At 45.8% G+C, this 24,691-nt stretch overlaps 1 protein-coding gene across 4 annotated transcripts in view; it reads right to left on the bottom strand.

Annotated features, from left to right (window-relative positions):
- Window positions 1-389: 389 nt before the first annotated feature.
- The window catches only part of PTBP1 (polypyrimidine tract binding protein 1), a 27,830-nt gene continuing 3,528 nt past the window's right edge, over window positions 390-24,691 (bottom strand). Inside the window, exons 2-15 of one of the 4 annotated variants that reach the window (XM_083879738.1) lie at window positions 24,251-24,281; window positions 14,452-14,530; window positions 13,779-13,951; window positions 12,674-12,820; window positions 11,587-11,757; window positions 10,774-10,884; window positions 10,257-10,470; window positions 8,993-9,067; window positions 7,571-7,716; window positions 5,007-5,040; window positions 4,388-4,480; window positions 3,865-4,081; window positions 3,551-3,628; window positions 390-3,233 (exon numbers count right to left, since the gene is read on the bottom strand). In XM_083879738.1, the coding sequence (XP_083735864.1) occupies window positions 3,101-3,233; window positions 3,551-3,628; window positions 3,865-4,081; window positions 4,388-4,480; window positions 5,007-5,040; window positions 7,571-7,716; window positions 8,993-9,067; window positions 10,257-10,470; window positions 10,774-10,884; window positions 11,587-11,757; window positions 12,674-12,820; window positions 13,779-13,951; window positions 14,452-14,530; window positions 24,251-24,281 (1,702 nt within the window). In that variant the 3' untranslated portion in view covers window positions 390-3,100. Of the gene's footprint in view, window positions 3,234-3,550; window positions 3,629-3,864; window positions 4,082-4,387; window positions 4,481-5,006; window positions 5,041-7,570; window positions 7,717-8,992; window positions 9,068-10,256; window positions 10,471-10,773; window positions 10,885-11,586; window positions 11,758-12,673; window positions 12,821-13,778; window positions 13,952-14,451; window positions 14,531-22,643; window positions 23,006-24,250; window positions 24,282-24,691 lie in introns of those variants that run through there. The other 3 variants (XM_083879739.1, XM_083879741.1, XM_083879740.1) reach the window with 3 other exon arrangements.

The raw sequence follows: 24,691 nt of genomic DNA, 5'->3' as shown, positions 1-24,691 counted from the left end.
CTCCTCCCACAGGATGGAGAATGTCACATCCAGCCCCACAGCTACAGCACAGGACTACAGAGAGGAGGGTTTGACTCAAAGTGGGTTATTTTTCATGGATATTAGCCAGAACGTATGAAAAGTTTAGGAACATGAAGTAACAAAGTGCTGGAGTGTGACACAGGCAGGGCATCAGTGAGGGCCTGACAGCCTCGGGCCTTGGGGCTCCAGCCTGGCACCGAGGGGCTGCAGGGCCAGACCCATCCCACGGCTCCACGGAGACAGGGACACGTACTGCCAGCCCAGAGTGTGGGAAAAGTCAAAGTTAAATAAAATGAGGCAGCTGGAATTACATGAGAAGGAAAAATCAGAAGCAAAACAGGCACAATAAAGAGGAGGAAGATCAGGAGTGAAGGATACAGAAGAATTTATTGAAAGCACAAGTACAGACTGGGCACCAACTGCTTCTACAATCTCAACAGGAAATAATGGAGCTACAGAAAGGTACAAAGGTTGTTATAAAATAGTTTTAATTTCATTTCTTTTTGCATTACAAACATTCTTTGAAAGAGGCAATGGAATTCTGATGGTATGTACGCTTCCCCTCCCCACCCACCTTCCACAATACTGAACCTGGAATTGCTGTTATCAAAATATACAATACATCTGGTCACCATAAAAAACTGGGTTTTGCTGCCCCTCATGTCTTACAACAGGTATAAAAAAATTATAAATATGTACACCCTTAGTTACTCACATTCTTTACATGCAAACACAGGATCCGAAGGGAGCACCCGCTGTGCTGGGGGCCTGGTCACCCCAAATCCATCTGCAATTTGCACAGGACACCCAGAATGTCCTGGCCAGGGCACGGCCCCGGGAGCCTCCCCAGAGCTGGGGAGGGTGATGGGGGGCACTGACCAGTTACCCCAGTGCTACGGGGCTGGGTGGGCTGGGTCCCCTGTGGGAGGAGGGGGTGTTTTAGGAGGGAGGGGGACAAACCAACAGCCACAGAGACCCCCCCAGCTGTGCCCTCCTGCAGGATGCTGGAAGGGCTTCTAGGAGCTTTGCAGGGGCAGATCCCTGGCTCCAGCACAGCTCACCCAGATTTAGAGGTACCCAAAAGCAGCTGGGGTGATGCTGTCACCAGGGGTCTTGCCCTCCTCGGGGGTACCCAGCACACCACAGCCCCAGCTGGAGCCTCACTCGGACCTCACACACTTCTCCAGCATAATTCATATCCTTGAGAGTCCAGGGAGGAACTACAGAAAGTTAAGACTTTTCCGAACACTCAGTGCTAGGCAAGTCAAGAGCTCCCACACCAAGCAAGGAAATCAGAACTTGCAACACTAAGACAATTAAAAAACAAACTTTGGTCCACAATTTGCAGAAAAACCCTGAAAAAAAGTACAAGATTCTTGTTATTTTGCATCCGAACAGGTTGCAGGTTAGAGGGAAATGTAAGGCAACATCGGATCACACGGAATAGAAGGCAGAATGGCCCGGGAAAGAGTTGTAAGCCAGAAAAAATAATAAAAATGGTTGTATCATTGGGAAAAACTGATCTGCTGCATTCTACTTTTAATAAATTCCCTTCCTAGAACAACATCTGGGCTTATAGGTTCAAAAGGTAAAAAAATCTTTAGCCTGGGTCCTTTTCCTTCCATTCCCGAGCTGTTTGTGCTCATTCTCTCTCACCCTCGGCTCTGCTCATCCTCAGCCACGACCTCAGCCTGGAAACTACTCCTGCCCTACAGCTTCAATTACAAAACAAAGAAAATAAAGTACAGTATACACGGGTAATACCACAAAGGAGTAAATTTAGATTACGTTTATACCATCTTATCATTCTATAAAAGGTACTTAAAACTATTTCTTTTGCATATAAAGAGATTAGAATATTTGGTCAACTGGAAATATTGCTAGGCACAGAGGACAGCAACAGCATCAAAGTATAATACAAGGATTCAAACAAAAGCTCAAATGCTGAAGACATGCTCTAAGAACGATGGCGGAGCTACAGCAGCCTCGTTAATCTCCAATTAGGGGCACAAAGGTACCTCTTGCAGGCACCTTTCTAATTGTGGGGTATCCAAGGATTCTCCAAATCCTAGCCAAGCATTTAGGTATATACACACACAATTTTGACAGACTCTGATTCATTTTCACAAGTGTCCCACAGCGGCTCTTTTGTCCCTCGCCAATGCTCTGCAAGGGCAGAGCCTGCGGGCTCGCTCCTGACACTGGAATGTGATTTGGCCTTGGGAACGCTCCCCCACCCAGACCTTTGCTCAGCCACAAAGGCTCTCAGGTAACTCCCACCTGAGTTTGCAGGTGGCAATGACCCACGAGCAGACTGGGAAGCGGCACAGGGCACATGTGGAGATTTGGGACACACACGGGGCAGCGGGGAACGACTGCCCCGAGTCACAGCCCAAAATTTCCTTTATCCACTCTGCCAGCTCCCCCGACTGATCGTCAGCCAGAGCCGCTCCCCCCCTCAGCTCTGCCCATCCCCTCCCTGCAGCTCAGATGTTTTCCCCAAAGAAGTAGAAGGTTTAAGGCACAGGACAGCAGGTGCACAGGTAAGGTGGGATCAACGCAACCGAGTGTTGTGCTGGGCAGGTTGGGAGCTCCTGGTCACCACAATCCTGACTCCAAGGCGCTACAGTGAATTCACACAGTGGTTTTAGGTCTTTCAAGGCATGAATGGGTAAAGAACTTAAAAAAGGCATCAATGTGAAACCTGATAAAACTTGTTGGGATCTGCTTTTTGGGGGAGGAGGAGCAGGAGGGGAGGGGAATTTCCCAGAGCAGGTTCCACAGTGTAAACGTGAACTTGTGATTTTTATTGGAACAGTCAAGATTGTTACCCATCACCGCAAGGTTAGCAAGAGGAATTAATTTTCTTTTTTTTTTTTTTAAAAACCGGTAAACTGATTTCTCTTTAAAAAAATAAAATCTCTGGTCTTTTAAGGTCACTTCAGCTGCATTCTTAAAGTGGCTTTTTTTTTTTTCTGGAATGATGGAAGTTGAAACCCTGGTGTCCAGCCTTTCAAGGTCAAGGCTGAACCCCAGAGGTTTTAAGTCAAGTCCATTTTTACTCAGGCCTTCCCAAGCTCTAAATGGTGGACTTGGAGAAGGACACACGCAGGTGATGGTTCTCCCCCAGGTCATGATTGTGGAGGTCAATGAGGGACTGAATGGCTTCTTCCACAGAGCCCATCTGGATCAGAGCCATTTTACGGTCCTTCCTGACAAGACACAAGTTTCAGGCATGTTCAGTTCCATTGCAGGACTTTCTGCAACTTGATCCAAATTCTCCCATGCAGCAGAGAATTAACCCCCCAGGTACCTGCAGCACACTCACTCTTTAGAGGAGTATCTCTGTGCCAGGCACACGCAGCCCTACTGCTCACTCAGTGCTCAACCCAAGAATTCTTTATTCCAGAGTCAAACACTGTTAGTAAGGATTCTGCTTACCTTTGAGCCTTTGACTGGAACCAACTACTTCCACCCTTCCCATACAAAAAGCCCAGAGTAAGGAGAGGACATAACACAAAACACTTACTGGAAGAATTTGAATCCTTTGACCATCCCACCATTGCTTGAAAATAACAACTTAAGGTCTTCTTCAGTTACTGAAGGCCTGAAACAAAAAGTTTTCCCAGTCAAACAGACATTGATAGACCAAGGTAATCTCAAAAAACTAATTCCCATCAGAGACTTTTCTGAATTCCCTACCAGTAGCCTCTTGACATGACAAGACAATTGGAACAGGGAGCTGGGTGAGCTCTCCTGACAGCAATGCAGAACTGCCCTCACACCGAGGCTGCAAACACTTCAATACACAGCCAAACAGGAACTCTCCCAGCAGATACTTACGGAATATTGGACAGATGAAGAGTGGCAGAAGGGGGAAAGATATTTTGGAAATTTTTGGAGCCTGGTTTCTTGAAACGATGTAGAGGAGAAGTCCCAAAGTCCTTGGTCAGGCCGTGGTCCTCCTGATTCTCACGGGGCATCTGCACTGTCTGGTGCTTGGACAGCGTGATACGGATCGGCTTCCCGTGGAGCTTCTGCCCATTCAAGTGGCTCATGGCTGCAAGGGGAGGACAGGCCTGACTGCAGGGTCCTTCAGTTTTGTCCAGACATGAATTCAAGGCCAGAATTTCACTGCCCTCGCAGGCACCACACCCTGTGGGGTCCCTCTGCCTCACTGTGTTCTTTGCCTACTTTCCCTGTCTCATCCACGAGCCACCCCAGCCCCAGAGCTGCCCCACAGCCACACCCCACAAGGCATGGATACATTTGGGTCTTCTGCTGGAAGAGAATAAAGTGCCAATATTAAAGTTTTAACTACCTGTTTTGTCCCTAACTGCCCAGAGTCTGACCCTGCCAAGCTTACCAAGCTGGGCCTGATTCCCATCGGCCATCTGAACCAGGGCATTATCTTTCTTTTTAAATAAAATCTTCACCCTCTGCACATCGCCATAGACTCCTTCAAAGAGGGAGGAAACAAGAACAGTCTTAGGTAAGGAAACAAAAAATCTAATTCAACTTAACATCAGCTAATCAATCCAACAGCAAAAACATCCATTCCCAACCAGAACTGATCTCATTCCAACCATGGCTACATATTCTGCTCTAATTAACAGAATTCTTATATAGCAGAATAATAATGGAACAATACATTAAAGAAAAGACATTGGGTTTCAGCAAAAAGCCAAAAATCTTACTGCCAGAAGACTGGACAATTTCGCATGCTCTCACAATTTAAAACTCTTATCAAAGACATGCAAAGCAATAACCCATGCAGAACTGAACCAAAACCAAAGGCAAACTAAATTAAACAGCAAACTAAGTAAACAATGTAAAACCAAAATTATGCATCCAAAAAAAAAAATTTAAAAAAAAGAAAAAAAAAAAAAAAAAGGCAAACTGCAAACTGTACATTTCTGAAGTATCAAAAAGTAATCTCAAATAAATGAAAAACAAGGTAATAAAAAGTGTGAATAATAACATACCGAAAAGAATAAAGAGGCATTGGGGTGTAACTCTCTTTAGAGAACAGCAGAGCAAGGCAGCGGAGGGACAGGGAAGAGGTAAGGAATCGAAGGGGAGAGCGAGGTTGCACAAATCGTCCACAACGAGGAAGGGCAGAGTCCCCGCAGGAAATGGCGAAATTGGTTGATGGATGATGAAGTTTTCAAGATGGTTAATATTGAAGGGCAGGTTGGTTTCCGAAGAGCAGGGTTTGTTTTATTTTTTTTGTTTTATTTTTTTTTTTGGAAGGGGAATGTTTTTTATTTTTTGTTTCAAGCAACAACAGGAAGCAGAAGTACCGTGCAGTCAGTTGGCAAAGAAATTCCGGATCGGGGGAAGAAAAAAAATTCAGGGATGGGGAGAAAAGAAAAAAGTAGCAAAAAACACAGGTCAGTAAATACATAAGGAATATGTAGTGTTCCATCAGTCAGATTTATAGAATTCTACATACAATAACTTGCTTACAGAAACAGTTAATAGGTTTTACCTAGTGGAACACAATGATAAAGAAAAGGCACTTTTACTTCAGATATACAAAGGAGTAAGAGACAGTATCCCCCCGGAGTGACTTTCCCAGGGTGCAATAACCAATTCAATTGCAATGGCATTCCCTAAAATTTGACTAAAAATATTTTCTCTTTCTACAATTAATGACTTCATAGACCAAGTCACAAACAGCTTCATTTGCTGCTTTGGGGTCAGGAACTGCAGGAAGCAATCCATGCCATAATACTTGGCTAGAAAGAAACAAGAAACATCCACCTTGGATACCAATCACTGCTTTAAATGAACAGATCATATGGATGGGCAGCTTTACTGTCACAAATTCTACTCCAAGGTCTGCTGGAAGCACCCAGATAAAGGAGCTGGTACCTGGTTTGTAGAGGACTGTTCCCTTCCTGCTCCATGGCCTGACCTCACCGTGCAGAAACCCAAAATACTGGGTCACCACATACTGAGATGTGTGGACTGCCCCCACTCTTGTGGAAGTAAAAATGGATTCATTTCAGCTCCCATGATGCCCCCTCAGGAAAACCCCATAGCAGAGCAGTCAATCCAGGCAATACTGTCTCTTTACTAACTGGTTGTGGCACAGGTAAGTTTCTACAACACTGATTATACAGGCAGTGGAAAAAGTTTCACGTCTGTTAGTTCACAGCTTCAGTCCAAGACCCAAAGTCTCTCTAGCCCAAAGACAAGCTGGATGGAGAGTGAAGAGCTCCTCAAAAAAACCACAGGACATGAAATAACTGCTTGCTCCTGCCTAAACAGAGCTGTGAGAAATCTGAGAGGTGCAGCACAGCCCCTTGTCCTGTCACTGCCATCCAGGCACTCAACAGCATCCTGGGAGTACACACTTGGAAACATCACACTGGTCAGGAATAATGATGCCTGCAATTATCAGGACTTATGGTGGAACAAGCCAGAGATGAGAGACCCTGGAATGGCAGAGCAGTTTCCAGGCAGCACGAGCAGCAAATCCCAAAACTGTTCCACAGCCCCTGCTGTTATTTCATGCCCTGGAGAGAACAGCAATGACAGGTAAGAGCAGTCTGAAATATGATCCAATTGGTTGATCTCATTAAGAGTTAAACATTTTGATAATTCATCAACATCCAGGCTTCCCCTTTGATCCAAAGAGGTTTTGTGGTGACTCTGCCATCACTGGTAAGTTTTACAGCTTTGCAAAGTGATATTAACGTGTGTGCACAGTCCCACCAGTTACAGCTCCTCAGCAGAGCCCCATCACTCTGCTGAACACCAGAGGTTCTACACTTTCAATCCAACCAGATCCAGGGGCTGACTGAAGGAAAATCCAAGCCCCCCATATCCAATTCCCTTATGGTGCTGTCTTTCATTAAACAAGGTTTTTGTTCAAATATTACCTATTATTTATTTTTAGAGAAACCCAAATATTTCAATTCACTCAGTTAAGTAGAATTGAAAATGTAAACTGTGAGCTGTTAAGGGGTTTATAGCTAAGGAAAAACTTCCAGGAATTCTGGAAGGGGGAAATGTGCAAGCACATGGCAGAGGAAATACTGCACAGGTACAAGGTAAAGCTAGCAGGGATCCAGACACTACATAGAAAGAGCAAAGGTCAGCATAAAGCCTCTCTGTAGTTCTGAATTAATGCAATAAAAACTACAACATGCCAAGGAAAAGGAATGGACATGGCTATTCTGTGACCCAAATGACACTATTCCATGGGAATGGTGGGGAGACTCCACACAGAAGAGGGATGAAGGGACAGGCAATGTAGTCTCTGGGGACAAGAGCAGGCAGGCAGCATCCTTGGCTTTGAACCAAGGAAGAGCAATTTCAATCTGAGATGGACTTTCTCATTTCCCTTCAGCAACTAGAGTACTGCTCTGCCCTGCACCTGGGGCTGTCAGAGCACGGCAGCGGCTGCTCTAGCAGTGCCGCTTCCTTTGGATACAGCAGGATTTCACTTTCAATGAATTTCAGCCCAATCTGTGCTCAGAAAGTGAAAGCAGAGATAAGAGGAAGGAGAAAAAAAAAGTAAAGTTAGGACTGCACTAACCTCTGGGATCAGATTGCTAACCAGCAGCACGGAGTGCCCTGTCCCAGACAGGCCGGGAATGGCAATCCGTCCTGCTGCAGCCGCCGCAGCTGCTGCTGGAATAGCCAAAGGAGCTAGAGCTCCAGGAACACTTGGAACTGTCAGGCCTGGAAATTAAAGAATATTAACCAGTAAAGAATTAACAGCATGTACTCTAGTGTATTTGCTGCACCAGAAGGGAGAACAGCACACTTTCTGAACCATGCAAGTCATCATTCCCAACAGTGCCCATGTAATCCTAAGGGCAACAGGAGCCTCCACTTCTGGTGCTGCAGGAAATGTTCTGGTTTCTAACAGGATTTGCTCTTGCAGTGCCTGGTGCTGAGCAGGTACCTCAGCACTCTGGTGCGTGTTTGGCAAGCAGCGGATGAGCACAAAGCCTCAGCTCTGCTGTGCAGGGCAGGTGTCACACACAGGGCGTGGGGAGGGTCCGTCCAACCAGGGCATGCACAATGTGCTCTCACCACGCATGCAACCACCAGGTAACCCCCTGTGCCACCATCATCCAGCTCTCCTGACTGGGAACCACTGCAGCTGGATTTACAGGCATGCCTAGACAGCTCCCTGTACCAGCTGGCACCTCCTGTACTGGCCCTTCCAGGGCACGAGCTTTAGAGCTCAAGAAACAACTGCTAGTGGTCAATTCTATGGATTACTCCCCAAAGCAGCTTGTATCCTCAGCAGGGCTGGATGCTACCAAAACAGCAACGCACCAACAGCCCACTCTGTGCTTGTTTGTCATAAGCAGGGAAATTCCATCATGTTCCCAGAAAGTCAACACGGCTTGGAATGCTGAGAACCCCAGCAAGGCTTGTTTAGGCTGGCACTTCTGCAAGCATGTTCAGCACCTCCAGTTTTCAGACTCGGCTGCTTCTGCAAGCAGCAACGATCTGTTACCTACAGCATGAGCTGTGAACTTTGAAGTGCAACTGTCCCAGCAGATGGAATCAGTGTTATGATTAAATACCAGCTTTCTCAAAATATTTAAGAAAAAAATTGACAGATTTGTTGCTTCTGACCACATTTACAGCTGTCAAATAGAGGTCCCAACCTCTGCAATGACAAGATGAAATTCAAAGTACAAGAACTTATATCTCCTCACAATCTCCCCATATTATTTCAAAGTCTGCCTTTATTGTCTCTCCCATCTTGCTTTAACGTATTTTCTTCCCTTCACCAGGATATTGCCCAGAGGTGCTGCAGCTGCCCAGCATTCCTAGCTGAGGTGGTGTACTTGATCACCAGTCCCTTCTATGTCCAAATCCCAGCATTTAGAATTTACACAGCTAACCCAAACAAAAATATCAGTACTTTGCTTTAAAACATGAAGATGTTTCAGCAACTGAAAACCTACATAGAATTCCAACTTACGAAATACAGTACCTGTAGCCTGAGGAATGGCAAAAGTAGGAGGAAAGCCAGCTCCAGCATATGGAGGAGAGATTATTCCTGGGGCACCTGGGAAAGACACACATCATAAAAAGATGGTCAACAACAGGGGAACTCTAAACTTCACAGAATTACATCATATTCTGAATTGGAAGAGACCAATAAGCATTATCAAGTCCAGATCCTGGCCCTACAGAGGACAGACCCAACAATCCCACCATGTGCCTTGGAGGGTTGTTCAAATGCTTCTCCAACTCTGTCAGGCTTGGTGTTGTGACCACTGCCCCGGGAAGCCTGTTCAGTGCCCAGCCACCCTCTGGGTGAAGAACTTTTTCCTAATATCTAACCTTAGCCTCCCTTAAACTTTGCAAAATGTCTTGATCTGTCCTTCACCAGAAGCATTTAGTTGAAAGCTAAACCTCAAAATACAAACAGCAATTCAAAAATGCCTCTCGTGTAACAATGGACTTCCAGAGACCACCAAAACAATTTCTGGGCAAACACCAGGTGGCACCAGAGGCAGTGACCACTGGGACTGACACGGGATTTTGCATTAACCTGATCCTCAAATGCTTGGCCTTAGTTACACTCTATTCCAAAATTTTGACCAAATACACCAGGATGACAATCCCCTCCCTTCTCCTGACTCACTGTCCTGAGCAACCATGCTTGAGATTGCCAAAAAAATCAAGGGTAAAAGCAAAAGTCATATTTAATATTAAGCTACAAAGCACAACAATTGGCAAGATTTGTTGGCAAGATTACAAAGAACAACTAAGGCACAACAAGGGAAAGCAAGCAACAACAAAACCAAACAAAATCTAGGCAAAATCAAAACAGAAATTAAATTAAGTCTATCTAGGTATGTGTGTGTGTAAAAACAGTATAAACAATGATGAAAGGAATGTGGCCTCAACTTAAACTTAACAGCACTTTAACTTGACTTATACCTAAATTTAGAGTTAACCTTAACAATCTAACAGAGAAATAACACTTAGCAGCATTTGGCCTAAATTATAACTATAACTTGACCTAACTTCCAGATATGCTATAAAACATATGCAAAGGGTGTGCACGCAGACAGAAACAGTCAGTGCAAGATAAGGCACCTTTGGAAAAATATCCCTCAGAAAGAGCTGAGCCCAGGTGGTGTTTGCAAGGACAAGGCCCAATAAGCACTTCTCAGAGCACAGTGCAGAATGAGAAGAAGCAGAGGGGTGCAGGTAGGAGAGGTTCAGCATCACACACACACACACACCAGTTGGCTTTGTCCTGTTCCCACTTCCTGAACGCTCACCAAAAGCAGCTGCCACGGTCTGGTCCAGAGTGGGCTGGCCGTCCCCAGAGGGCAGGTCTGGGCGGGTGTAGTCTCTGCTCTTCTCATTATTGTATTTTACATTGAGACTTGTGAGCTTGGAGAAGTCGATGCGCAGCGTGCAGCAGGCGTTGTAGATGTTCTGTCCATCCAGAGACTGTGAGGAAACAAAACCAGTCCTCACCCAAATGCATTCAGATCAAGCTCATAGCAATTGCTCTCTGGAGAGACAAGGTGTTAGGACAGCTCATGGCCCCACCTGAGAACAGATACGTCATGTAGAGACACCTCTGCTTCGTTCAGCCCCTCTGGCAGCCTCCAAGTCACATATGGGAGCAATTCCCTCCCACTCATACTGTCCTTGGGTTAATGCTGGTGTCAGCCCACCCAGATACCCACCCTGAGCTTGGATTAAACAACACAAACTGAAGTCAGAGTAATCCAGGTATGCAGCACTCACCAGTTTGGCATGCTGAGAACTCATGGGGTCAGCATATTGCAACAGGGCCTGAAACTGGTGATTCTTCGTGAATGTGATGATTTTCAAAACTGTACCAAATTTGGAAAAGATCTGCAAGATAATTTATGTGTATCTCGTTATCACATTTCCAGTAAGATAATTTCATATTTATCTCTTATTACAAGGAGAAACAAAATCATCCCTTCAGCCTGTCAGCTTCCAACTGAAGGTTTTAAACCACACTGTGGGCACTGCTTGACTGGCATCATGGCATCAGTTTAGAACACATCAGTGACTGAACTGCTCCCTAAGCACAGTTTGTTTATTCTGGGTTATTAAACAGGAAGATTCACAAACACCTTCATGAACTTGACCTCTTCCAGGAATTTCAGGAATTCTTAAATGCAGCCAAGCTTGCATTTTAAACACGAAGATAACATTAAGCAATCACAGCAGACAGAGGGAACTTTCCAAAATGGCCACTGTCTAAATAGCTCCTGGACACTGTATTTGTTTCCCAGGCCTCAGCACAAGGATGAGCAGCAGCTACTTTTCCTAAAATCTAAAGATAATCTGAAGAACTGTAACTGATCCAATAAAGTGGATCAGGACTCAAATATCTAGAAATTAAAATCATGCAAGACTGGGAGACCAAAACCAGCAGCATCTCCTGCAGGTGTATGGTCTCCAGAGAAGCCTGACAGTTCTGTTCAGAACTTGCATTGTACAAACACAAATCACAGACTTTGCAACTACAGCAACACATCACTTCCTTCAGGACAATCTTCAAGCAGTTGCAGCAAAGCATTTTACCTGGTGCAGAACATCTAGAGTGACAGGGTAGAAGAGATTCTCCACAATGATCCTCAGGACAGGGCTCTGGCCAGCCATCGCCATCCCTGCATCGACGGCCGCAGCCGTGGCGGCCAGCGCCACAGCCCCGGCCTGCACCTGGGTCACGGCTTGCAGAGCTGCTTGGGCACGCTGCAGGACCAAAAAACCAGCTGTTAGACCCACACTTCTGCTTCCAAAAAACACACACAGTCAGCTCTCCCTGAGTTCCCTCTCTGCAAACGGCCTGCTGGACTCAGCAGTGAGCAGAACAGCAACGTGCTGCTCCAAGGGCTGGGGCACGTTTGAGACAGGGTCAATAAAGACCACCCTAACCAGTAAGGGCAAGGCAAAAATAAATCAACCATGCAGTAACTATGCTATGGCAGAACCTTGCTCAGCATAAACTGATGCAGTAAAATTATCCCATTGTTTAGAAAAAGGGAAAAAGAAGGCTCTTCTGAATCCATCCCCAGAATCCTAGACAAGCTGACAAGACTGAAAGATTGATGCACATTTGCCAACTTCTCACATAAGTTGAGAAGTGCCTGGGGGTTCTGCAGATCCCCCTAACACAGAGAACACTCGTGATCCACCTGTGAGGAGGCACCCAACAGCAGCATTCTATCTGCACAGCACTGATCAGAGTCAGCTTGAAAAGTGAGACCAGACAAAGCGGATGTACTAGCAACCACCCCTGACAAAGAGCCACAACACTTGAATTTCTTTCCAGTGTTCCTGTCATAAAAGGTTGCCAAAAAGGGCTGAGCTAAAACTTTTCCCCCCTGCAGAACATGTTGTGCAGAGACCCTTGAGGGCTAAAGAGCCTTGAGACCTGCTGGGTTCAGGTGCTGCAACCTCAAAGCTGCACCTACCCAGCACCAGGCTGTGCTTTACCACAGCTGAGTTCAGCCCCATTAGGGCTGCACTTGTTAGAAATCTTTTAAGCATTAGAAACAAACATCCTAAAGCACTAGGTGTTACTCAAGTCCATGGATCTCAAGCCAGCAGCAGAGCTCTAGCTGTGTGTCCCCCCTCCCTGGAATAAAAATGCAGAGAACAAACTGACTGCTTGGTTTGGAGAGTTGTCTGTCTTCAGCTCCTTGTGGTTGGAGAACTGGATGTAGATGGGCTGGCTCCGGAGCACCGGAGTGACTGTGGTGTAGTAGTTCACCATGGTGTTGGCTGTCTCCTCTGTGTTCATCTCTATGAAAGCCTGGGAAGTGAAACCCAACACGGACACGTCACACCAGGACAGCACCAGGTCACCCCGAACCTCCAGCAGAGGTTTGGGATTGGGTTTTCACAACTGCATTTACACATGTGTTTTTGTACACAGAACTGTTTAAAAATCAAAAATATATAGGACATATATACTATAAGTAGAACAAATCAGGATCTTCCCTGAGTGATTTAATGCAATGCTTCAATCTCACCCTAAGATCTCCATGCTATGTGTACTTAGATGTGCCTGCAAGAACAGAAAAATAGAGCAGCAATCCAGACTCTTCATTTCTTTCCAGGGCAGGAAGCCCCCTCACTGCTCCACACCCTTAGGGGCTTCTCTTCCTCAGAAGAGAAACATAAGGGATTGTAGCAAGTCACTGCAGTAAGCACTTGCATATAATCACACCACGCAATATATCAGAGGCACCTTTTCATAATTAAGATTAAAGACATTATTTTAAGCAATGATTAAAGTTGGCTTGCTTTTTTACTCCTTAATTTGCAAGACAATTTTAGTTACCAAATTAGTGCACACCTCCTGCATTACCCAAGAGTATTTCAGCCATACCTAGCTCATTTACTAGAACTGTAAAGGTGTCCTCAATATGCCACGTTACACAGTGGTAACTCAGCTGTCAAGCAAGTCTGAGTGAAAAAGGCCAACTCATGGCACTGCTGTTCAAATAATCCCTGGCCTGCAATTTCCAAACCAGGCCTAACGCTAATTATAAGTGACAACCTGTAATTATGGACTCAGCTCCTTCTGCAGCCTGAAAATGGTATTTTCTACAGCTCATGGGATAATCACAGAAAAGTAAAATAAGAATATGCAGAAGTTATTGACTCGTAACACATGGCAGTTGTTTAAACAACTTGGAGCTGGTTTCCTGATGACAAACTTATCGAGCCTTTAACACAATCCATGCTTTCAGTTATGGAGAAAATACCTGGTTTTTTCCTTTCAACATCAGAAGATTGGTGACCTTGCCAAAAGGTAAGCCCAAAGAAATGACCTCTGCCTCTGTGACGTCACTGGGGAGCTTGCGGACGTGGATTACTCGGGATGGGATCCCAGCACTTCTGTTATCACCTTTGAACTTTTTGCTGTCGTTTCCATTAGCTGTAAGAAGCAAAAGTTACTGCTGATGAAAAGGGTCTGGAAGAAGAAGCACACATTTCCTACTGCTGACAAACCAACTCTGCACCCCAGCCAGTTACTGCACTATTACAGAGAAATTCCATAGTCTAAGCTAACTTGAGACTGAAGACACATGGTTTTACTCTTTTTTTCCCCAAATTACATGATGGGAGTGACACAGCCAAATGCCACTGCAATGGAATCAATCCTCCAGTGGCCATTTCCTAGTTAGTGTGAAGCACACACCTACAGACCCATATTTTTAGTGCAGGTCTGAGCCACTAACCCCAGATTGGTGCTTTATTCCTTTCCACCTGGCCTAGTGTTGTTGGCAGACGTTTATTATGATTATTCAGCACCATCCCACTAAAGGCCTAGTAAGTACTAAAAATGAAGAGATTTTAAAATTATGACTAAGAAGGAAAATCCAGTCCTCCTTGCAGTACTTATAAATTGCTGTGCTTGCTTCCATGCAATATTACCTGCAGAAGGAGAGTTGCTGCTCATGATAAAGGGTCCGTTAGTAGTAACGCAAGGAGAGAAAAGCTCCTCAGCTGCCCGCTGGAAGAGAAGAGACGACAGGTAAATAGACAGCATTTTACTCAATTCTATCCAGGCACTCCTAAAGCAGAACAACTGAGAAAGCTGGAGAGGAACAAGTGTAAACTTGAACACAAGTGTAAGTGAAAACATACTGACAGTGGGCAGTGAAGCTCACCTCCATGAATTAAATATCAGCCAGATCCAGTTTGGTAATGGAGCAGCAGTATCCAGTATCTCTTTTCAGCTCAGCATTAGGGATCTCAGGGATGGAGTGTTGCTGAGTTGTGTGAAGTCACTATATGCAGCAGTGTGCACCAACAAGGACCTTCTCCTGTCACATGTGGCAAAACAGGTTTCTGACTACTCCCATCCCACACAATTTTCACTCTGAAGCTGCCCAAACTGCTGGGAATGACTTGGCAGTTATGAATCAAAGCTGTGTATTTTGTGCCCCATTCCTGGAAGTGCTCATGCCCAGGATGGACAGGGCTTGGAGCACCTTGATCTGGTAGAAGGTTATTTTCTGTTACAGCATTCCCTCTAAAGTCACCTAAATCACCTCAACTGACCAGGACCAGTATAACCCAAGTAGTAGGTACAAAAAAACACAACTAAGACAAAAGCAAACATGCCTATGAATGACTTCTTAGCACAATCTATACTTGTGTACACATCTTACAATCAGCATAGCTTAATTTCAAGTAAATTACACGGAAGACTTCAAATTCCATTGTAAACTGTGAGCAAACATGATACCCACAGATCTGCCACACAAGAGCACTTTCTCATAGTTTTTTACACTACTCTTCTGCAGAGACACCGCACTAAAAAAGGCTTTTATCAATAGAAAAAAAGCTCCGAGCTCATCCCTGCCCTGGCAGCTCCCACCCACCTCAGTGGAAACATACCCCGCTCCACACCATGGCACCAGAAACCCTTATCTTCCACACGCCCTGTATCTGGTGGCACCTGCAGAAACAGGAGCCGTGCAACAACAAAAGCTTTGTGCACTCCCCCAGCAGACAGACTGGGAAAGTAGGTCACTGAGAGCCCCAGAACACCCAGCTACAGACACATGGTTTGGGTTTCTTTCTTTACCCCTCAAATCTTGAATTTCTCGTTTGACTACTCACTGCCAGCTCTTCAAAGAGGCTTCAAGGACTTTGATGTCCCGAAGATGAGAATTAGGCCAGGTTCCAAACCACGGTTCAGGAGTTGCTGTTGGTCACCTGCAAGCGCTGACCAGCTCCCACCGAGGCTCTGGCCTCGGCCTCCTCCTCCTCACAGGGCACAGTCATTAGGATTGGGCCTTTTAACAGCTGTTCTAATTAGCACTTCGATTCCTGAGTGCAGTAAGAGGCAAGCTGGGCTGGGAGGCTATTAGACTGTGATCCCATCCTTTGATGACTCAAATTAAGGCATAATTCCAAGGCTAGAAAAAAAATCCTCCAGTTTGTTGTTGGAACACTCCTGTGCCTGCACTGCTGCTGCCACTCCAGGTATGGCTTTCTGTGCCATGGCCTGAGATACACCTGGCAGCTACTGACAAGAATCACTCACCAAAGCACAGCCCTACCCACATAATCAGGCATTCCTGGCTTTATGAAAGCCTTTGCATCAGGCTTTAACGGGACTTGAATGTTTTAAAATATCTTCTTAAATATCAACTTGCAAAATTCTGCATATATCCAGAACTTCAGCTCTTCCAGTACATATTGGTGTGTCTGTGCCACCACAGTGGGCAGCTCCTCCAATCCATCACGGAAATGCTGGGAGAATTTGGCTCTCATGGAGGCAACACTAGGAAATTATAAATTGGAAAAACAAGCATTTATACCACTATGGAAGGAATTTAGCTTTCCTAATGGCTTGTTTAAAATAATCATTTCTTGCATATTTGAAAACTTCCTTGCAGGCAGGGATGACAGGGATGTCGCTGCAGCCAGGCTCCACACATCCATGTTTCTTTAAGGAGAGTAATTTCCAATCCACTCGCCTCTTATCTTGGAGACAGCCTGTGCTGCCCACTGCGACCAGAGCCGGGAGGCAGAGGGGGGATGATTGTTCAACATCAAAAGCAGCAGCAGTCAATTTGTAAGCTTCCCAGCTGGGAGTGCATGCAAACAAGGAGGAAAGACTGCCATGGTTGGAAAAGGGCAGTTATTCCTAAGTCTTTTCTCTACACAAGGATGTTTACAGACAGTACACGTAGTACAGTCACACCAAAGTCATTCCCCACGTCGCCCAGTGCAGGAGTGGCTGCTGAAGTGTGAAAGAAGCAGCCCCAGTGCCCCAAGGAGCCCCAGTGGTCACCCTCTGCTGCCATGCCCATGCTGCACAGGCCAGTCCCCAGTTCCTAGGGGAAATTCTACGTTTCTAGGACTCCAACACCCAGCACAAGGAGGCTGCACAAACCACGGCTTTTCATCTGCGGGTGTTCTTCCTCCGTTGTGTTGGTGCTGGTATCAGATAACCACAGGAAATAGTTGCTTTTTTGGAACGGCCAAACTCGAGGCAAATTGAAACCCAGTTTTCTAAGACCATGCCCACAGTAATGAGCATTGAGAAGCCTCCATCAGCTCTCTGCTCTTACACTGCAGGGATCACCAGCCTCTTTTCAGACTCTTTTCTGTTTTTTCTTTCTGTACATGTTAGAAACACTGAAGAGTTTCTTTAAAACCATGGTATAAATTCAAATGTTTCATATGAAATACCCAATTCAGCAGAGGCAGAGGAACCAAAGCGAGCCTGGTCGGTTGAACAGGTTTAGAAGAGTTTCTCACCAACAATGCACCCACAGGGTATTTTGAATTATACTGGGAAAGACAGTAGAAAAGCTACTGATACTGAAGTTGTATATAATTTAATTTAGGTTCAAAATGGAACAAACCCAGCCAAGGGCTGTGGGGGTGCCTGATGCTCACCCATATCCACTCACAGCACTGCTTCTCTCCCTGTTGCATTCTCTGAGTCGTTCCGGGAGGCCCAGCTGCACTTCAAGACACAATTCTCCAACCCCCAGTTCCCATCCCTGCTCAGAGAGGCATTAATTACACTGACATTTCTGTTCAGCCATTCTTTCACAGCTGGTATTTTTATGACGAGATTAACAGAAGCCACAGTGCACTCGCAGCACATCAAATTCCTCATTTGAACTAACAAATCTCCTCTTCCTGTTGACTGAAAACAACCACCACTTCTGGAGTTACACGGCCAGATCCTACCTAGAGCAGGGTAGGGCTGTTTCCACCACCCAAATCCCCAGTCAGCAGCACACTGGCACCAGGGAAACCCCGCTGGGATGGGTTTCCATGCCAGCAGCCTCCTCTGGCCTGATGCTCCTGGCTACAGAAGGCCCCTTGCCCAAGCTGCACTAATTTAATCACACACCGTGCTCCAGGCAGCCCTGCTGCCAACAATTCTCTCATTCTCTTTTCAGACTCAGGGAGAGGCAGGCTGCTGCAAGGTACAGCTTAACATTTTATATCTCCCCTAATTGTATTTTTGACCATGCCCCAAACTCTAAGCCTTGCCTTAAAGTTTTAAAAAGTAAAGCCTAAGAATTTTTAGTCTGTCCAGGCTTTCACAGCTTAAAAAGCAACAGTTCATTCACATACACTGCATACTGCCTCACTGCCAGTAAGATTTTACCTGGCTTACAATACATTGGAATGAGGCCAGAGATTGTCTCAGCTTCTATCAGCACACCTAGAAGTGCTGCAGAAATTCCCAGCTGCCCTATATAATCCTTCATCTACTTAAGATCCAGCACTTATTTTAAATGGATTACAGTAAGACAACTGCATCCTGCCTGTGCAAAAGGCTAGAAACAAACACAAACTAAGCCACTATAAAAAAAATTCATTTCTAATCAAACATGGTATTAATCAACTTTCAGGTAGAAATAAAAATTAAAGCAAAAGGAAAAAGAGCACATAGGAAGGAAGGGGACAACGACTGAAAAGGCCAGAAACCACAGGCTGGTCAAGCTCAAGATCTACAAAAAGCTGTTTGTCTCCGTGGCTCACTGAAGAAACCCTATGGAACAGCAGGACTGCCTCTGGGTGTGGAGCATCTCACACTGCTATGACAGACTTGGGATAGCAGAACTTTGAGAGGGAAAAGGTGGATTTTGGAGGCAAGCAGGCCATAAGCTAACAGGCACTTAGAGAAAGCAAAGCAGGGAACAGCAGCACCTGAAAACCCTCCCTGTAAAGAAATCAAAGGAAATTTGTCCTGCAAGAAGCCAGAGCACGTGGGCATAGTTGCTCTTCACTTTCCCTACATTAGGAATAATATTGTAGAGCCAATAAAAGACCACTGTAATTATTTTCAAAAAAAATTACTCAGACCATTGAGCTCACAAAAACCCTCTGCTCTGATCAAAGAGGGAAGAAAATGCCTCTGAGCACAGGAGGAGCAAGTGGCTCATCAGGGGCTGTCCAAGGTCAGTCCCAGAGGGACGCAGGAATGCTCTGATCCTTCAGTTCACAGCTCAAATCTCTGTGAAGAAACTATTAAGAGAAATCCAGTCTGATGACATCACCATCACACTCATGTTACATTCCAAAATTTTTTGCTGAGAGATTCAAGATTCAAGAATGGAACTAAATTTAAACTACTAGGAAGGATGCCAGTTTTCCTTGCCTTCCACCAGACTCATGTGCAGCACAGCTCACTTATGTTTCCCCTCTATTCCCCTCTCCTGCCTCCAGCACTCTTTAGTCACTTATAGTGTGAAAAACATTCCAATTTGGGTCACAAACAAACCATGAGTCAACTTTTTTTGTGAAACACTTCTGAAGAACACACACACACCTGCATCCCCAACAGTCTCCAGGAAGCTGGGAAGTTAAGGCCAACACAAAGCAAGTTCAAGATTCCACAGTGTGATGCTGCTCCCACTTTGGTGTCACCCACGCACTGGACACACAACTTTTCATATGATCAGAACCAAAGCAGTTGGGATCAATATAGTTCACCAAATTGCTCATGGCTGATGTACCAATTGAAACAAAAGAACACATACAGCAATTATCAAATTAAGTCCAACCCATCAGTCAGCATATTCCATGGGCACAGTAGATCTGTGGCAGAGCCATCAGCCTATCTGGCAGGCACAGGGGACACTTATTTTCAACCCACACTCTGCTCAGCCAACACCAGTCCCTGCCACTTCAGGCTTTTAAAACTGTTACAGCCTCCCTCTTGCCTGGACAAGATTGAGGCCGATATCTCGACAAAGCAGCCAATGGGAAGCTCCCCACTGGGATCCCCAGTGGCACACTGGGCACACACACACTCCTGGCCCCTTTGAAGCTGGGTGAGATGGTCAGAGCACAGCAGTTTCCTCCATGGTACTGCTGCAAGTGCCAGCACCATTTCTAGAGGCTGTAGACAGACCCTGGAGTTCCCAAAAGCTGCCAGACCCTCTTGTGCTGCACCTGCTCACCCTGTGTGCTTTGGCAATGAGCTGTATCAGAGCCCAGGCACACACCAGCCTCCCAGCAAAGCCAGATCCTGAACCCACTCATCCATCAGCCCCTCCTAACTTTCTTTCTCGGTCTTTGCTACTATGGAGACACCCTTTCGAAACAAACCTGCCCTTTGAGCAAATAAAAGGTGTGGCCAGTTTAAATAGCCCAAAATTCCTAAACTCCAAGTGCTGCAGTAATGCAGTCATGCTGGCTCGGTAGGGCAGCACACGCCCAGGCTTTATGATCCACCGCTCCCAAGCTGAAACTTAACTACTCGTCAACCTTGAGTTTTCAAGTCATTGCCATGGAGCAGAGAGGCCTTGGCAAAGCTCAACAGAAATCCTATCAGGGAGAAATAGCACTGGATGAGTCACCCCAGGAACACAGAACTCATGGAAGGACATTTCTGCCCCATCTGTCAGGGGGCCAGTGGAACACACAGCTTTAGCAGGAACCCTCCAGGCAGCACAACTGCACCTGAACTGCAGCCGTGCAGAGGCAGCACCACAAATGGGGCGGCTCAAACACTGGCCCAGCAAAGCACAGCATTTAATGTGTTATCACAGGAAGCTTCAAAGAGTTGTACCAGAGCCATGGGGAATGTGTAATTAAATAACAGTTCCTCTTCTTGCTGGTGTGAGAGGACAACAAATGCGGCACCAGCACACCTGCATTTTCCAGTCTGACAGTACCTGGAGCAGATTTTAGAGACCAGAGTCCATCCCTACAGCTCAAAAATGTGCAGTTGAGTGAGTTCACTTGTATTAACTATTCTCCTTTTTTTTTTTTTTTTTTTTTTTTTAATATCACAGATTGAAGTCAAAGCAGGCCTGAGGTTTAAATCCAGTATTTTCTGAAATCATTTTATTAACAGATGTATGACTTGAAGACTCAGGTGCATAAAGCAGCATGCAGCACTCTCAGGTGAGATGGAGCTGTTTGGCACACCCAGGTGACCCGATGCTGCCCAACAGCCACTGCCATGCCTGTCCCCTGCCACCAACATGTGGTTCCCATGTGTGCTCACGCCTGACAGGGAGGCCACAAGAGCCAGCTTGTTGCAGCCTCTAACTAAAGCCATAGGAGGGGACTGGAATTTCCTCACAACATTCTTGGCCCACTGCCTGAAGCCATAATTACTGTTCCCATGGCAAAGATCCTGGCTTCACCACAAATCACTTCTATGCAGTCAGCCTGTATCACACTCCAGCAAAGCCTGTTTTAAAAATTAACTTCTCAAACGCCACACAACTGCACTTTTGGTTTCTGGAAGGGAAATCTTTCAAGCAGGGCTTGACTTAGCCAAGAAACTATGGGATTATTCAGCACCTAAACTATTCTGAGACTTTTCCAACCACCGAAATGCAATTTCACTTAAAGAACAGCAACGTGTCACAGTTCATCCTCTCTCTAGTCCCGCTCGGAGTGTGAAGGAATAGTGATATGTTGGGAAATGAAACAAAGGGCAAGGAGACACAGCAGAGTGAGACCTTGATCAGACTACTAGCAGGAGGTAGCTGCAGGGTCAAAGAGCACCTCGGAGCTCAAACACTGTGCCTCCATCTTAGGGCCATACCTTCTTCCTTTTCACACAGCAGTGAAATTATGGGAACAAGTCAGTTTTAGATCATGTATTTTTGATCTGCAGGACATTCCAAAAGGCTGTGCATCAGGAACCCCCACACCAGCATGGCAATGAGCTTCCTAAACAAATTCACACACTTTAAACTGAGGAGCCTGGAATGGCTACTACAATTACACCTGATTAAAAACAAGACCATTGGGCAGTACAGTGCTCAGAAGAGTAAGCCACTAGAACACCTGGGGGCTTCTGAACTTAAAGAAACTAATTTTAATTAAGACATCAGGAAAATTAATAAGTGGGTGTAAACACTCTTGCTATTTAAATTAAGGATGCAAGAAAATAAAAAAGAAATGGCAGCAGCCTGCTTTTTAAAGCAATAACGGTGAGCAAACTGAAAAACTGACTTTCATCAAGTCCTCAACTTCCAAGTTAAGCTCAGCACTCACAGCACAAAGACACCAAGAGGCCACTGGGAGTTTGCTGTGACACGTTGCTCAGCAGTGGTTTGAGTCAAAGGCACTCTTCCTACTTGTCTGAGCCAGCTTTGGGACATTCCAGACACAGTATCAGATCATGGACAAGGTTACTGGGGACTCAGTAGTATGTCACTGAGCATGGCAAGAGCTGACAGAGTTTGGGGACTGTCATGTTCCAACACCCTAACAAACTCCTACCTTCTGTGCATATACGTATCAGGAATGAATGAATTTACACCTCAGATTAAAAACAGTTTCCTAGCTCAGATCTCCAAGTGTGATTTGGTAGTCCAGACAGGAAGCTCCCATGAGCACAGGTGACAGAATGGACACCTCAGTCTGTGCGGGATCCCAGGAGCAGGGGAAGATGTCTGTCATGGCTGACCCAGGCAGAGGATGGGAGTGCAGGAGAAGCTTCACTTTGCTCTCAGATATGCACAGACTCCTTTATACCTACAGAAACCCACGACACGACACTACATCCAAGCACTAACGAAGGGAATTCTATTACAAGAGCTACACCTGCATATTCAATGACTTACTTAAACACAATCAGATAACATGGCTACAGCAAAAATCAGTTGAAAGCTTACCTTTACCAAGATGATTCAGCTTTCCTGCTTGCTTCTGCCACTCTTTAAATTTAGACTCAACTTTCTTTAAACCTGCCCCATTTGACTTGACAAGAAACCTCACGTTCCATGCACAATTTATTTTCACTACTCCCTAACTGCTGTCCCACCAACACAGCCGTGGGTACAATGCTGTCCCAGCCAAAGGTAAAGGCATTCAGAGGAGATTGTTCCCAGATCTCATCTGACTGGAACCAAGGTCTGGAATCCTCCCAGCTGGGAGCAATGAGGCAGGCAATCCCACAGCTGAAAACTCCAAGCTTCACTGAGGTCTACAACTACAGTTTCAGAAGCTTCCTGGTTCAGTTTAGTTATGTAAAACCACTTCTAAAAGTTACAAATTACACATTGTTAAAAACCAGGGAACCTTAACCGACATTAACCAGCTTCCCAGCAGACGTCGTATCAAACTGCTCTAGGGATGCCTTGGTCCACCTTTCAAAATGGCTATGAACTATTGACCAACCTTACTGTCCAGGCTCAAACCTCTCCTCGCATCCAATGGTAAACTGAGCTCCTTGCAGCAGGCAGCATTTCTACCTGAACCAGACACTATCATTAATTCAAATTTGAGATTCCCACAGGATCATAAGTAGGAGTGACCTTTGCCCCACAGCTGTAAGAACCCCTTTAGACCCCTAAAGCACTGCCAGGCTGTCTGTGCTTAACACAGTTCATTTTGTACCTCCAACACAAAGCTCTGATGGCCAACAGCACTCTGTTTGATGCTCCTACCCCATTCTGTAGGGTTTGTAGTGCACCAGCTCCGCTCCACATCAGCCCCATCCCACAGCAACACCTCCCTGGACCTTCCGAGCGGCCACTCGTGGCTCTGGGCCACTGCCTCCCCACGTGCCACTGGCCACATCATCAGCGGCCAACACACAAACACAGGGTTGAGTTCACTGCAATCCTGACCCCGGAGTTACAGCAGTGACCCAGTCAAACCCTACCCCTTCCCTTCAGCTCACTCTGTCCCACACGTTCCAGGTGGGCATTTCCCGGCAGCGGCGCTGATCCCGTGAACGTGCCGCCTGTTGCCGCCCGTGGCCGACACGGAGCCTCCTGTCAGCACTTTGAGATTAGGGCTAAGGCTGCACTTTCCAAACCTGAGACTACAAGGGCAAAGGTCATATTTACTGTACTCACAAGAGATAAAAATCAGCTGCTAAACCCTCCCTTTTGTGGCAGAAGGATTTTTGACATATAACTGAGCAGGAATTCACACAAACAAAGGAAATGGAGTTCTCCAAAGGAAAAGGACCAATTTCTTCATGGAGAAGCATTGTCTAGCACACGGGTAACAAGCATGGCTTGACATTTTAGCAGGGGAAAGGGCTGTTTCTAAATGCAATAAAGCTGATCATCAAAGCCTAAATGACAAGAGCTAAATGCTGAGCCATATTGTAAGTTTTAAATGCACATAAAACTGAATTACCTTCTGGTTAAAACCAATTTACATGGTACCAGAAATAACCCTTTACAGCTGAAGATCTACATTTGGTGAGGCTAAAACTAGGTCAGATGCTGAGCAGTGTAAAAAGAGAGAAAAAGTGAGAAGTGCCTACCTTTGTACCAACTGTTATATCTTGGACAATGCTGTAGAAAAAAGAAAGAAAAGGATTAAAAAAGTTAGATAGGTTTGCCACAAAAATCCAGCATAGTTTACAGTAGTAAGAAAAAAGCAAGTCAAAGTGCACAGTTGTCTTTGCAGGTGAGCCAAGGACAGTTTATACAAAGAAAAAATATTAGATGGTGATGGTAGAGACCCAAGACCCAGCAGTGCCAGAAAACTGCAGCTCTCCCACTCCCTATGGCAGCACCTGCTCCTCCTGCAAGGGCACGGGGTGAGGGTGAACCCCCCCGAGCCCAGCAATGTGACCTCGACTCTGACCACACCAAGAGGAAAAGCATCACGAGTCAGCTCTGTCACCAACATCCCCTTCTGAGGTTCCTGTCCCCGACACCCACAGAGCCCCTGCCAGGCTCTAGCATGGCTGAAGAGACCA

This window comes from Zosterops lateralis (assembly GCF_965231275.1).
Source record: "Zosterops lateralis genome assembly, chromosome: 29".
NCBI classification, from domain to species: Eukaryota; Metazoa; Chordata; class Aves; order Passeriformes; family Zosteropidae; genus Zosterops; species Zosterops lateralis.
Note: the sequence above shows the minus strand (reverse complement) of the source record. Positions and strands in the feature narration are given on the sequence as shown.